At 31.7% G+C, this 12,032-nt stretch overlaps 1 protein-coding gene across 1 annotated transcript; it reads left to right on the top strand.

Annotated features, from left to right (window-relative positions):
- The first annotated feature begins 1,941 nt into the window (after positions 1–1,941).
- LOC110921448 (cytochrome P450 85A1) lies at positions 1,942–5,931 on the top strand. The gene is made up of 8 exons (XM_022165769.2): positions 1,942–2,236; positions 2,795–3,116; positions 3,413–3,811; positions 3,919–4,005; positions 4,137–4,215; positions 5,039–5,145; positions 5,433–5,557; positions 5,716–5,931. Exons 1-8 carry the CDS (start codon positions 2,046–2,048, stop codon positions 5,807–5,809), a joined length of 1,404 nt encoding a protein of 467 aa, XP_022021461.1. The 5' UTR covers positions 1,942–2,045; the 3' UTR covers positions 5,810–5,931.
- The last annotated feature ends 6,101 nt before the right edge of the window (positions 5,932–12,032 follow it).

Raw genomic sequence — 12,032 nt, 5'->3', positions numbered from 1 at the left:
TAAGAGAGGCAGAGGATGGGCTTTCCACTCACGTCTTGAAAAGGAAGTGAGAACAAACTTTGCAACCATGAAGACTGATGAGCCAATAGTGAGACGGAATCCTGGTGTTCGTGACTCTTTCACCAGGAGGACTGTCAAATCAATCATCTGGCCTCCCACTGACAAAGAGAAGATCATTCCACTCACAAGAAAGTTTGAGAAAGGAATACTGAGGAAGTTCAAGTTCTGGGCTTATGATCCTGTTCTGGCAGAGGCTGTTATTGTTACTGAAGAACAGTCAATCAGGATTCCAAACTCTTACGACCTGATGAGCTTTCATGAAGAAGACATCTTGGTTCTCACACGTCATCAAATCCGAACCAACGAAAAATATGAAGAATGTGCCAAATCTTGGATAAGTGTTGTTGCCAACATTTTGAAGAACTATCTCTTTGCTGATCCTCCACCGGGTCCTCACGATCCAAGAGTCTGATGCGTCTGCTTATCCAATAAACCTAGGGGAGATTGTTAGGCCCTTTAAGGTTTATGGATAAGATAATTAGTGGATTAGTTGGTGTAATGGGTTAATTATGGGTTTTGGGCCTATTTGGGTAAGTTATGGGCTTAGGGTTTAGGGAGCACACTCCCTAATCTCCTTCTATAAATAGAAAGTGATGTAATAGGTGCATGTGTGGTGGTTTTGGAGAATCTTTTATTAGACAATTACTTGTATGCAAGAATTGTGAATCATTTGAATATCAATCATCTTTCTTCTTCATCTCTTGTTTCTTTTACAACTTGTTTGTGTGATTCCGCCACCTTACGAGTTGTGCGATATCATTGTGATCTCGATTTCGGGACTTACATTTTTTCTACAGATTTTACGTGTTATGTTTTAAGTCATAACTTGGTGAATACTTAAAGTTAGACCATGAAATTTTTACTGTAGATGGTCTTAAGTGTCCGTGCAAACCTCCAACTGGAATTTCGTCAATCGGATAACCGAGGATTTTAAATGAATTTTTCCGTGAGCTGTAGCGAGAAAGTGACGAATCTGGTTGCAGCTTAGTAAATGTTTTTTCATAATTTTTGGTAAAAAGTTAGACTCTAAAAATTTAACATAAGATCAACCCCTTAGAGGGGCACATCACATAAAAGATCGTAATTTTTGCAATCTCGTAAGTGCGGTAAACAGACACCCAAAACAGCCTATTTTCAGTAAATTGAGTTATGCATGCTTGTAAGTTTATAAAGTGTCGAATCTACTATTTTGGTACTCGTACATGCTTAATGATTGTATAAATGGTGTATCATGCGTTGTAGTATATATTACGAACATGTTCCTAAAAGCTACTCGGTAACATAGTTGTGACAACTTGTATGCATGTTAATTGTTAGATGCGTGTAAGCTTTGAGTGAATTACATAAACGACCCATAATGTTATTGGTAACGGTCATCCATTGAAATCTGATAGAAATATAAAAGACGAAAAATGTAATTTACCCTAAAAAATTTTTTTTTACTAAGGTCATCAATTAGACTAGTTTCTCGTGTAATTTTGAAATGGAAAAATGTGAAACAAATCAACAATTATGATGATGTATCTCATATTCTCATTCTCACCTTCTTGCAACCTTTAATGGGCTAGGCTAACTCATTAGTTTGGGCCTCTAACTTGGTGAGAAAAAAAAAACATTTAAAAAAGTTTAGATAAGCAAAATAAAGAATTATAATTATAAATATTAAAGTCCAACAATTAAATATTAAATAATAAAAAATGTTTACAAATACACTATGACCACAGGGGAACTAGAAACTGTGACAAGAGAGTAAAATTACTTTTTTGGGACAGTAAGTCACCCTTTTACCTCAACACATGGCACCTCCCCCCATCCACCCCACACACCCACCCACGCACCCACCAGGGCCTATATATACACATTCTTGATCAGCAAAAACCTTGAGCAAACCTCTCTCTTCTGCTTATCGCTCTCTTTATAAAGATACATATATACATCAGTTGTTATACAAGGTTGAAAGAGAGTGAGAGAGAGCATCATCATCCATGGCTGTCTTGGCAGTGATTATTGGTGTTGTTTTGGGACTTTGCCTGTTGAGCACTGCCCTTTTGAGATGGAATGAGATGAAGTACAGGAAGAAAGGTCTACCCCCTGGTACCATGGGTTGGCCACTTTTTGGTGAGACCACTGACTTCCTCAAACAAGGCCCCAGCTTCATGAAAAACCAGAGAGCAAGGTGCTTTCTTTATCTCTTTTATTAACAAAATTTAAAAAAAAATTAAAAACCCAACTCAGAAATGCATCAATTCACTTAGGGTGTTTTGGTAATTTTACTTTCTTTGTTCTTGATGACACTGTTACATATATGATATATGCAACTATGCAAGTGCGTTTGAAATCACTCTAAAGGCAACCTTTTTCTTGATCTTCTTATTTTAACCCACCCTGGGTGTTTTAGTAATTTCACTCATGTTTCTTGAATGAAAGCTACTTTTTTTCTTGACATTCTTAAGAAACCCATCTCAGAAATAATGCACTTTGATAAAGAAGCAAACTTTTTGTTGATTTTCTTGGAAAACCCAACTCAGAAATGCATCATTTCACTCTGATTGTTTTGAGTTCTTGATTTGACACACACAAAAAAACAGCTTTTTTGTTTCTTTTTTCTTGATCTTCTTGAAACCCCAACTCAAAAAAATAAAAATAAAAAGAAAGTAGACCATCACCATTTCCATTTTTATTTCAATCTGGGTATCTTTAAAAACTCAATCTTTATGCATTCTTGATGACATAGGTATGGAAGTGTGTTCAAGTCACACATCTTGGGGTGCCCAACAATTGTGTCAATGGACCCAGAGCTCAACAGATACATACTCATGAATGAAGGCAAAGGCATCCTTCCTGGCTACCCACAATCCATGCTTGAAATATTGGGCAAATCAAACATTGCAGCTGTTCATGGTCCTGCTCACAAGACCATGAGAGGTGCATTGCTTTCACTTGTTAGCCCCACAATCATCAGACAACAAATCCTCCCCAAAATTGATCATTTCATGAGATCCCATCTCTCCAACTGGACTAATCAAATCATTGACATCCAAGAGAAAACCAAAGAGGTTTGCTTCATTTCATTTCATTTTACCAAGTACAAATCTTTATCACCATAAACACTCTGTTTCGCAATCTTGTGCTGAGCCATTAAGAGGACTGACCGATTATTAAATCGGTCAGCATCTTTCTAAAACTTACCTATTTCGAAGCTCCATGAGCCATTAAGATATGTCTTTTTTAAATGAATTAAACATGCTCTACCTCTGACCGATTCAGATGTAACCTCTATTAAGAGAAAACACCCCCCCCCCCCCTAAATCTTTATCAATCTTTATTAATCTTTTTGAAATACCCATTACAGATGGCACTTCTATCATCACTAAAACAAATATGTGGAGTAGAATCTAGCTCATTATCTGACCAATTTATGCCTGAGTTCTTCAAACTGGTGTTGGGGACACTTTCACTTCCAATTAATCTTCCAAACACCAACTATCACAGAGGATTACAGGCCAGGAAGAATGTTGTGAGGATGTTGGGTGAGTTGATTGATGAAAGAAGAAAGTCTAAAGAATCTCATGATCAAGATATGTTGAGTTCATTGATGAGTGGTGTGGAGAATAGATATAAGTTGAGTGATGAAGAAATAATTGATCAAATAATTACCATTTTGTATTCTGGGTATGAAACAGTTTCCACTACTTCAATGATGGCAGTTAAATATTTACATGATCATCCAAGGGTTCTTGAAGAACTTAGAGTAAGTTTTTAGTTTTTCTTGAAACTGGGAATTTTTTTTTTAATAAAAAAAAATCACATTTTTATTTTATTTTGGTTTTAATTTTAAATAATTTATGATTCTTGTAGAAAGAACATTTAGGAATCAGAGAGAGAAAAATGGCAGAGGACCCACTTGACTGGGATGACTACAAGTCCATGAAGTTCACTCGTGCGGTAGGTTTTGATAATTTATTAATTCATTAAATTTAGGGAATTTATGTAGATTTTGTTTTTTAGAATGTTTTGTTTATTTAATTTTTTAATAGTTTTTGATTAATTTAAGTTATCATGTGGGGTGGTTGCAGGTGATCTTTGAGACCTCCAGATTGGCAACCATTGTTAATGGTGTTTTGAGGAAAACTACCAAAGAAATGGAACTCAATGGTGAGTGTTTTTTCTTTTTAAATAAATTTCCTATTAATATTTAATATATATATATATATATATATATATATATATGTGTGTGTGTGTGTGTGTGAGAGAGAGAGAGAGAGAGAGTACGGGTTACTTCGGTTATGAGCTAAAACCGAACCTAGTAGATAGATAATAGTTAACTTTGATCACTTTTACTTTTGGTATAATAAAATATTTTTATTCCCTTTGTTTAAAAATATATTAAACACATTATTAAAAAAATTATAACAAAGTTTTTTTTGAAATATAATATATCTTTTGTAAAAATAAAATATACAAAGGATGGTTTTATAAAAAGAATTAGTAAACTAATAAAAAGAATTAGTAAACTAACAATAGGTTTCTCAAACTGTTCCATCTTTAATCTTTTTATGTTAATGGGGTGATTAGTTTTTATGCTCACCTATATATATTTATTCATTGAGAAATGGAATATAATTGAAAAGCACATAATAAGATAAAATATATAATTTGAGATTGATTTGTAGCATTTTTTAAGGGGGTCTTTGGGCTGTAAATGGTGTCATCATCTAACCATGGACCCTACCACACATCATAATCCACATGGTGTAGTACTCTTCCAGCTTGGATTACTTGAGACCATGACCCCTCTATTCTTTTTATATTCAATAGATACAATCTTAATGTTGTTTATTTTCTACCATCACACCAAAACTATTTGATAAATTTATAAATTTTTGCATATTCAATAGTCTATTTCATAAATTTTATAAAAACCCAAAAACTACTTGTGACCAAAATTTTTAATGACCCAAGTTTCATGTTTTCGCAGGATTTGTGATTCCAGAAGGATGGAGGATATACGTATATACAAGAGAGATAAACTATGACCCGTGTTTGTACCCGGATCCATATACCTTCAACCCGTGGAGATGGCTGGTTGGTTTCCCTTTTACTTATTTAAGGGCACGTTTTTTATTACAGAATTACGAGAACCACATAAATACCTGTGACTCTTACTTAATATGTCAAGTTTTGTAATCACATACCTCAAGGTCTTTCTAATTGCCATTATATCAGTTAAGCATAACATACAAGTGTATTATATAGTTCTCGCTGCTGGTTCTTTAATGAACGTGTCCATACTCATTTATATATCAAATTTTTTTTTAAAAAAAAAACAAGGAAAGAGAAACTCATTGGGGTGTTCGGATCATGATTTGTAGGATCGAAGCTTGGAGACACAAAATTATTTTTTCATCTTTGGAGGTGGGACGAGACAATGTCCCGGAAAAGAACTCGGCATTGCCGAAATATCGACTTTCCTTCATTACTTTGTAACTAAATACAGGTATTTTTTTACAATATATATATATATATAATTTTTTTTTCTTGAAGATTTTAAAGTATAAACATAGTTTTAAAACTGAAATTATTTATTTATTTATTAATTATAATTATAATTGATAAGTAAAGTGATTCTAATTTGGATTTGAAAATCAAATACAGGTGGGAAGAAGTGGGAGGAGATAAGCTTATGAAATTTCCAAGAGTTGAAGCCCCAAATGGACTACATATTAGGGTTTCAGATTTATGTGCATAAAATATAATAATAAAATCCAAGAGTGTACATGTACAAATGATTGATAGTAGTAGATTTTGACACATTGCTAGAGATTGTACAAAATTATTTTTCTAACAAAGTAGGGTTTTCTTTTTTACTTATTGATAATTTCATTCTTAATTTTTGCATGTTTATATCCAAATGTTTGTTTAATGATATTTGTAATCCATTATTTATATTATAAATTATTTTGTTTTCTTTAGAGTTGTTATACTTATGTAGATCGATTAACATAATTTAAGAATGATGGATTGGTATTATTTGAGGGTGATTCAGTTATTTAAGACGTTCATATGAGGATAGATTTATTTGTTGCATTGAACAGCAAACACAACCTAGCAGTTTGGATGAAGTGTATGGGTAAAGCGTTTGGTCAAAACAAATTGTTTTATATATGAACTTTGACGAAGAAGTCGCTTTAATATAACATCAAAATGTGTTAATTTGTAATATTTGTTTTTTATGGCGGCTAGTTGTCGGTTTTGAAAAAAAAATATTGAAATGGATTTAGTCGCAATATTCGTATCTAATGGTGGCTAGAGATTTATTTGCTGCATTGAACGACAAACACAACCTGTCGGTTTGGATGAAGTGTATGAGTAAAAATAAGTTGTGTACAATAAAGCATTTGGTTAAAACAAGTTGTTTTATATATCAACACTACCGAAGTAGTTGCTTTAAAATATATCAAAATGCGTTAATTGGTATTTTTTGTTTTTTTATGGTGGCAAGTTGTGAGTTTTGAAAAAAAAAGTATTGAAATGGGTTTAGTCGCAATATTCGTATCTATGGTAGCCAGTGGCGACGGCAAACGGCGTTGTCAATGACAATGGTGTTGGATGGTGTTGACCTATTTTGACTAATTATATAATTAGTTTAAGGCCATATGAAACACACAAAAATCACTTGATAATAGTCGTTTAAGTTATAAAAAAACATAAATAACAAATATAGCTACAATAAATCAAGGAAAATCATCCATGATGAGCATGTAGTTAATAGATCACATTTTATTTGATTAAAAATAAATTGAAAAAGTTGGATTGAATATTTGATTAAAACTAAAACTAAAACTAAACTAATTTTCAGTGGAGCTAAAAAGAGAGTAACTAAATACAGAGGGCCTTAAAGTTTATGAAGATGGAACAAGCAATTACGTCTAGTTTCAGGTTTGGTTACTTAGTTGCAAAACTTAATTGATAATGATAATGTTTAATAGGCTACATAGACATAGTTTATATAATCTTTATCATTTACCTTGAGCACGATACATGTACTTACACAGAAATCGTCGGATCCTTTGTCAAATCAACGCAAAATCATTCACATCAAAACAAATAAAATTCACATGCCTATGATTAACATTTGTTTAAATGCTTAAACATAGTTATCATTCAACAAGTGAAATTACAACTTGTTAACTCAATGCTTGATATAAATATTCAAATGGTTACATAAACATGACCTACATAGATTCATTGACTAACTTTCAACACAAATCACATTAAATGATACCATCAAGATATTTACTACACATTTAGGATCTCTTATGATGGATGAGCACCATCGAGAAATTCAACAATGAAACACACAATAACACAAAAATCGTGCATCAAAGTTAAACATTGAACATAACCAAATCATAGTTTCGATTGTGATCATGAAACGAATTAACCGCTCATGAAAACGAAAAATAAATAAATAACTTTGACGCCCATGACATTATAGTCTAGTGACATCTTGGGGGTGGGATAACACTTAGTGACCATTAGGTTATGAGTACGATTCCTACAAGGGAGTTTTTCCCAAATTTATTGGGTTTCCTCCTGAATTGGTGTATAGGCATTATAGCATAGTAGAGATGAATATGATTGGGTGGTTATCCTGGTGGCACGAGGATACTCCAATGGTCCGTCAGTGATCCAAATTTGCCGTCAAAAAAATAAAAATAAATAACTTTGATTGTTATCATGTCCTTCATTGTTGTCCCACAGTAGACAAAAGCGGCTGTACCTCTGCTCCATCGAAAACTGCTTCTAATTTTGAGTTCAACCCTCTTCTATTGTTTCTGGGCCTCTTTAGTGTATTCAGCCCATTTAGTCGTTTCTTTTATTTTATAAGGTTTTCTCCATTCGCTGTCAAGCCCAAATTTTTATTTTTCTTAAAACTTATTATAAATTATAAATTATATTATAATTATAAATTATAAATAAGCAACATTTTGTTGCTTTAGGTTGTTGTACTATATGCATAGGGAGCCTTTCAAAAAAGTTTTGGTTTTCCATTTTTCATAAACATTTTTATCTTTTCATTTTAACCTTATTAATTTTTTACTTTTAACCTAAAGTTTTTCATGTTTTACAATTTAACCCAAACATTTTTTATTTTCAACTTTGGTCTTATATAAGTTCGTTCCAATGCGCGGGTATGTGGTTCAACATTTTTTTTTATGTTTTCCCGTTTGACATGCCAGTTGCCTTTTTACAAGTTCGTTCCAATGCGCGGGTCCTAAATCGACTTAGTTTCTTATTTCTACGTTTGACGTTTCGGTCTAATTTATTTGCATTAACACGTCGCAACGGGTGCGTGATTCAACGATTTTACGTCTGTTTTTCGGTCAGCGTTATTTTTTCTTTTTTATTTATTTTGTTTTACGAGCTCTTCTGTTGTTGGTGGTGTGGCATTGGGGCTACTTGGCACGATTTTACAAACGTTTTTAACCTATTAAATTTTTTACTAAAAATTATTTGTTTCTGTTTTACCCCTATACCTTCTTTACTTAAAATAAACTATTTTTACGTGCATATTTTTATTTATGTTTCGGTATGAATTCGATTTGCTCTATTTGACGTAAACTTTTTCTGGAAACGAGTTAGATCAAATATAATATGTTTTTGTTTAAAAAACCATTCTTTACGTGCTCACTTCTATGTACGTTTCAGTATAAATTCGAGTTGGTGTATGTTTCAACGTAAACTTTTTTGGGAAATTAGTGAGGTCAAATATAATATGTTTCCGTGTTTATTTTATGAATGTTTCGTCACACCGCAACGTGTGTATGTGGTTCAACGTTTTTTTGTATGTTTTCCCATTTGACATGCCAGACGCCTTTTTACAAGTTCGTTCCAATGCGCGGGTCCTAAATCGACTTAGTTTCTTATTTCTACGTTTTACGTTTTGGTCTAATTTCTTCGCATTAACACGTCGCAACGGGTGCGTGATTCAACGATTTTACGTCTGTTTTTCGGTCAGCGTTATTTTTTCTTTTTTTATTTATTTTGTTTTACGAGCTCTTCTGTTGTTGGTGGTGCGGCATTGGGCTACTTGGCACGATTTTACAAACGTTTTTAACCTTCTTTACTTAAAATAAACTATTTTTACGTGCATTTTTTTATTTATGTTTCGGTATGAATTCGATTTTCTCTATTTGACGTAAACTTTTCCTGGAAACGAGTTAGATCAAATATAATATGTTTTTGTTTAAAAAACCATTATTTATGTGCTCACTTCTATGTACGTTTCGGTATAAATTCGAGTTGGTGTATGTTTCAACGTAAACTATTTTGGGAAATGAGTGAGGTCAAATATAATATGTTTCCGTGTTTATTTTATGAATGTTTCGTTAATTTTGTTTCAAACCGAGTGGAGTCAAATTGTGGCTTTTTCCCTTTTTTCCAAAAGTTCTAATTAATCTCTTTTGATTATACGTGACAACTTTTCCGTTATACCCATTACGTTTTCTATGATATGTCTAAATGCACGTTTTCATATGGTTAACGCATCACATGATGTTTGAACTAATCCATTCGATGTTTACGATGTACCCGTGCCGCAACGCGCGCGGGTGTTATTCCTAGTTATACTTTAAATTAAACTAGGTTAGAACCCCGTGTATTACACGGGTTGACTAAACGTAATTTTTTTATACTAAATAATAAAAAAAATATTTTTAAAAACTTCGTTTATTACACGGTTTGAATAAATGTAAATTTATATAATTAAATAATAAAAGTTATATCTTTAAAAATCCCATGTATTCTACGTGTTGAACAAATGTAATTTTATATACCAAATAATAAAAAAAGTTGAATAAATATAATTTTGTATACTAAATACTAAAAATCTCTCCTACTTAATTATAAATAATTATTATTTAGTCATAATTATTATTTAGTTTAAATTTCATACACTATTTATAAAACTAAAATGTATTTGTAAACATAAAGTGAAGATAAGAAAAGCATATACCTAATATTCACGCATAATTTAAGAAAAAGAAAACAAAAATAGCATACAAACATAAGGTAAATGCACAAAATAATTTCACATATAACATATTTCATAAATAATGACATTAGATAAAATGTTATCTGTCTATTTTTTTTTCATTCAATAAGCATACTATATATTTAAAGACATATAATTAAATTAACATTCATCAATAAATAGAAAAAGTTATTATACGGTTGAGAAAAAAACAAATATGTTTTAAAATTAACTTAACTGGATTTATAAATGTCATATCAAAGTTCATAACGGGTGCGTGATTCAACGATTTTACGTCTGTTTTTCGGTCAGCGTTATTTTTTCTTTTTTATTTATTTTGTTTTACGAGCTCTTCTGTTGTTGGTGGTGTGGCATTGGGGCTACTTGGCACGATTTTACAAACGTTTTTAACCTATTAAATTTTTTACTAAAAATTATTTGTTTCTGTTTTACCCCTATACCTTCTTTACTTAAAATAAACTATTTTTACGTGCATATTTTTATTTATGTTTCGGTATGAATTCGATTTGCTCTATTGACGTAAACTTTTTCTGGAAACGAGTTAGATCAAATATAATATGTTTTTGTTTAAAAAACCATTCTTTACGTGCTCACTTCTATGTACGTTTCAGTATAAATTCGAGTTGGTGTATGTTTCAACGTAAACTTTTTTGGGAAATTAGTGAGGTCAAATATAATATGTTTCCGTGTTTATTTTATGAATGTTTCGTCACACCGCAACGTGTGTATGTGGTTCAACGTTTTTTTTGTATGTTTTCCCATTTGACATGCCAGACGCCTTTTTACAAGTTCGTTCCAATGCGCGGGTCCTAAATCGACTTAGTTTCTTATTTCTACGTTTTACGTTTTGGTCTAATTTCTTCGCATTAACACGTCGCAACGGGTGCGTGATTCAACGATTTTACGTCTGTTTTTCGGTCAGCGTTATTTTTTCTTTTTTTTTTATTTTGTTTTACGAGCTCTTCTGTTGTTGGTGGTGCGGCATTGGGCTACTTGGCACGATTTTACAAACGTTTTTAACCTTCTTTACTTAAAATAAACTATTTTTACGTGCATTTTTTTATTTATGTTTCGGTATGAATTCGATTTTCTCTATTTGACGTAAACTTTTCCTGGAAACGAGTTAGATCAAATATAATATGTTTTTGTTTAAAAAACCATTATTTATGTGCTCACTTCTATGTACGTTTCGGTATAAATTCGAGTTGGTGTATGTTTCAACGTAAACTATTTTGGGAAATGAGTGAGGTAAAATATAATATGTTTCCGTGTTTATTTTATGAATGTTTCGTTAATTTTGTTTCAAACCGAGTGGAGTCAAATTGTGGCTTTTTCCCTTTTTTCCAAAAGTTCTAATTAATCTCTTTTGATTATACGTGACAACTTTTCCGTTATACCCATTACGTTTTCTATGATATGTCTAAATGCACGTTTTCATATGGTTAACGCATCACATGATGTTTGAACTAATCCATTCGATGTTTACGATGTACCCGCGCCGCAACGCGCGCGGGTGTTATTCCTAGTTATACTTTAAATTAAACTAGGTTAGAACCCCGTGTATTACACGGGTTGACTAAACGTAATTTTTTTATACTAAATAATAAAAAAAATATTTTTAAAAACTTCGTTTATTACACGGTTTGAATAAATGTAAATTTATATAATTAAATAATAAAAGTTATATCTTTAAAAATCCCATGTATTCTACGTGTTGAACAAATGTAATTTTATATACCAAATAATAAAAAAAGTTGAATAAATATAATTTTGTATACTAAATACTAAAAATCTCTCCTACTTAATTATAAATAATTATTATTTAGTCATAATTATTATTTAGTTTAAATTTCATACACTATTTATAAAACTAAAATGTATTTGTAAACATAAAGTGAAGATAAGAAAAGCATAT

This window comes from Helianthus annuus, chromosome 17 (genome assembly GCF_002127325.2).
Source record: "Helianthus annuus cultivar XRQ/B chromosome 17, HanXRQr2.0-SUNRISE, whole genome shotgun sequence".
NCBI lineage: Eukaryota > Viridiplantae > Streptophyta > Magnoliopsida > Asterales > Asteraceae > Helianthus > Helianthus annuus.
This window is presented reverse-complemented; position numbering and strand designations above follow the sequence as displayed.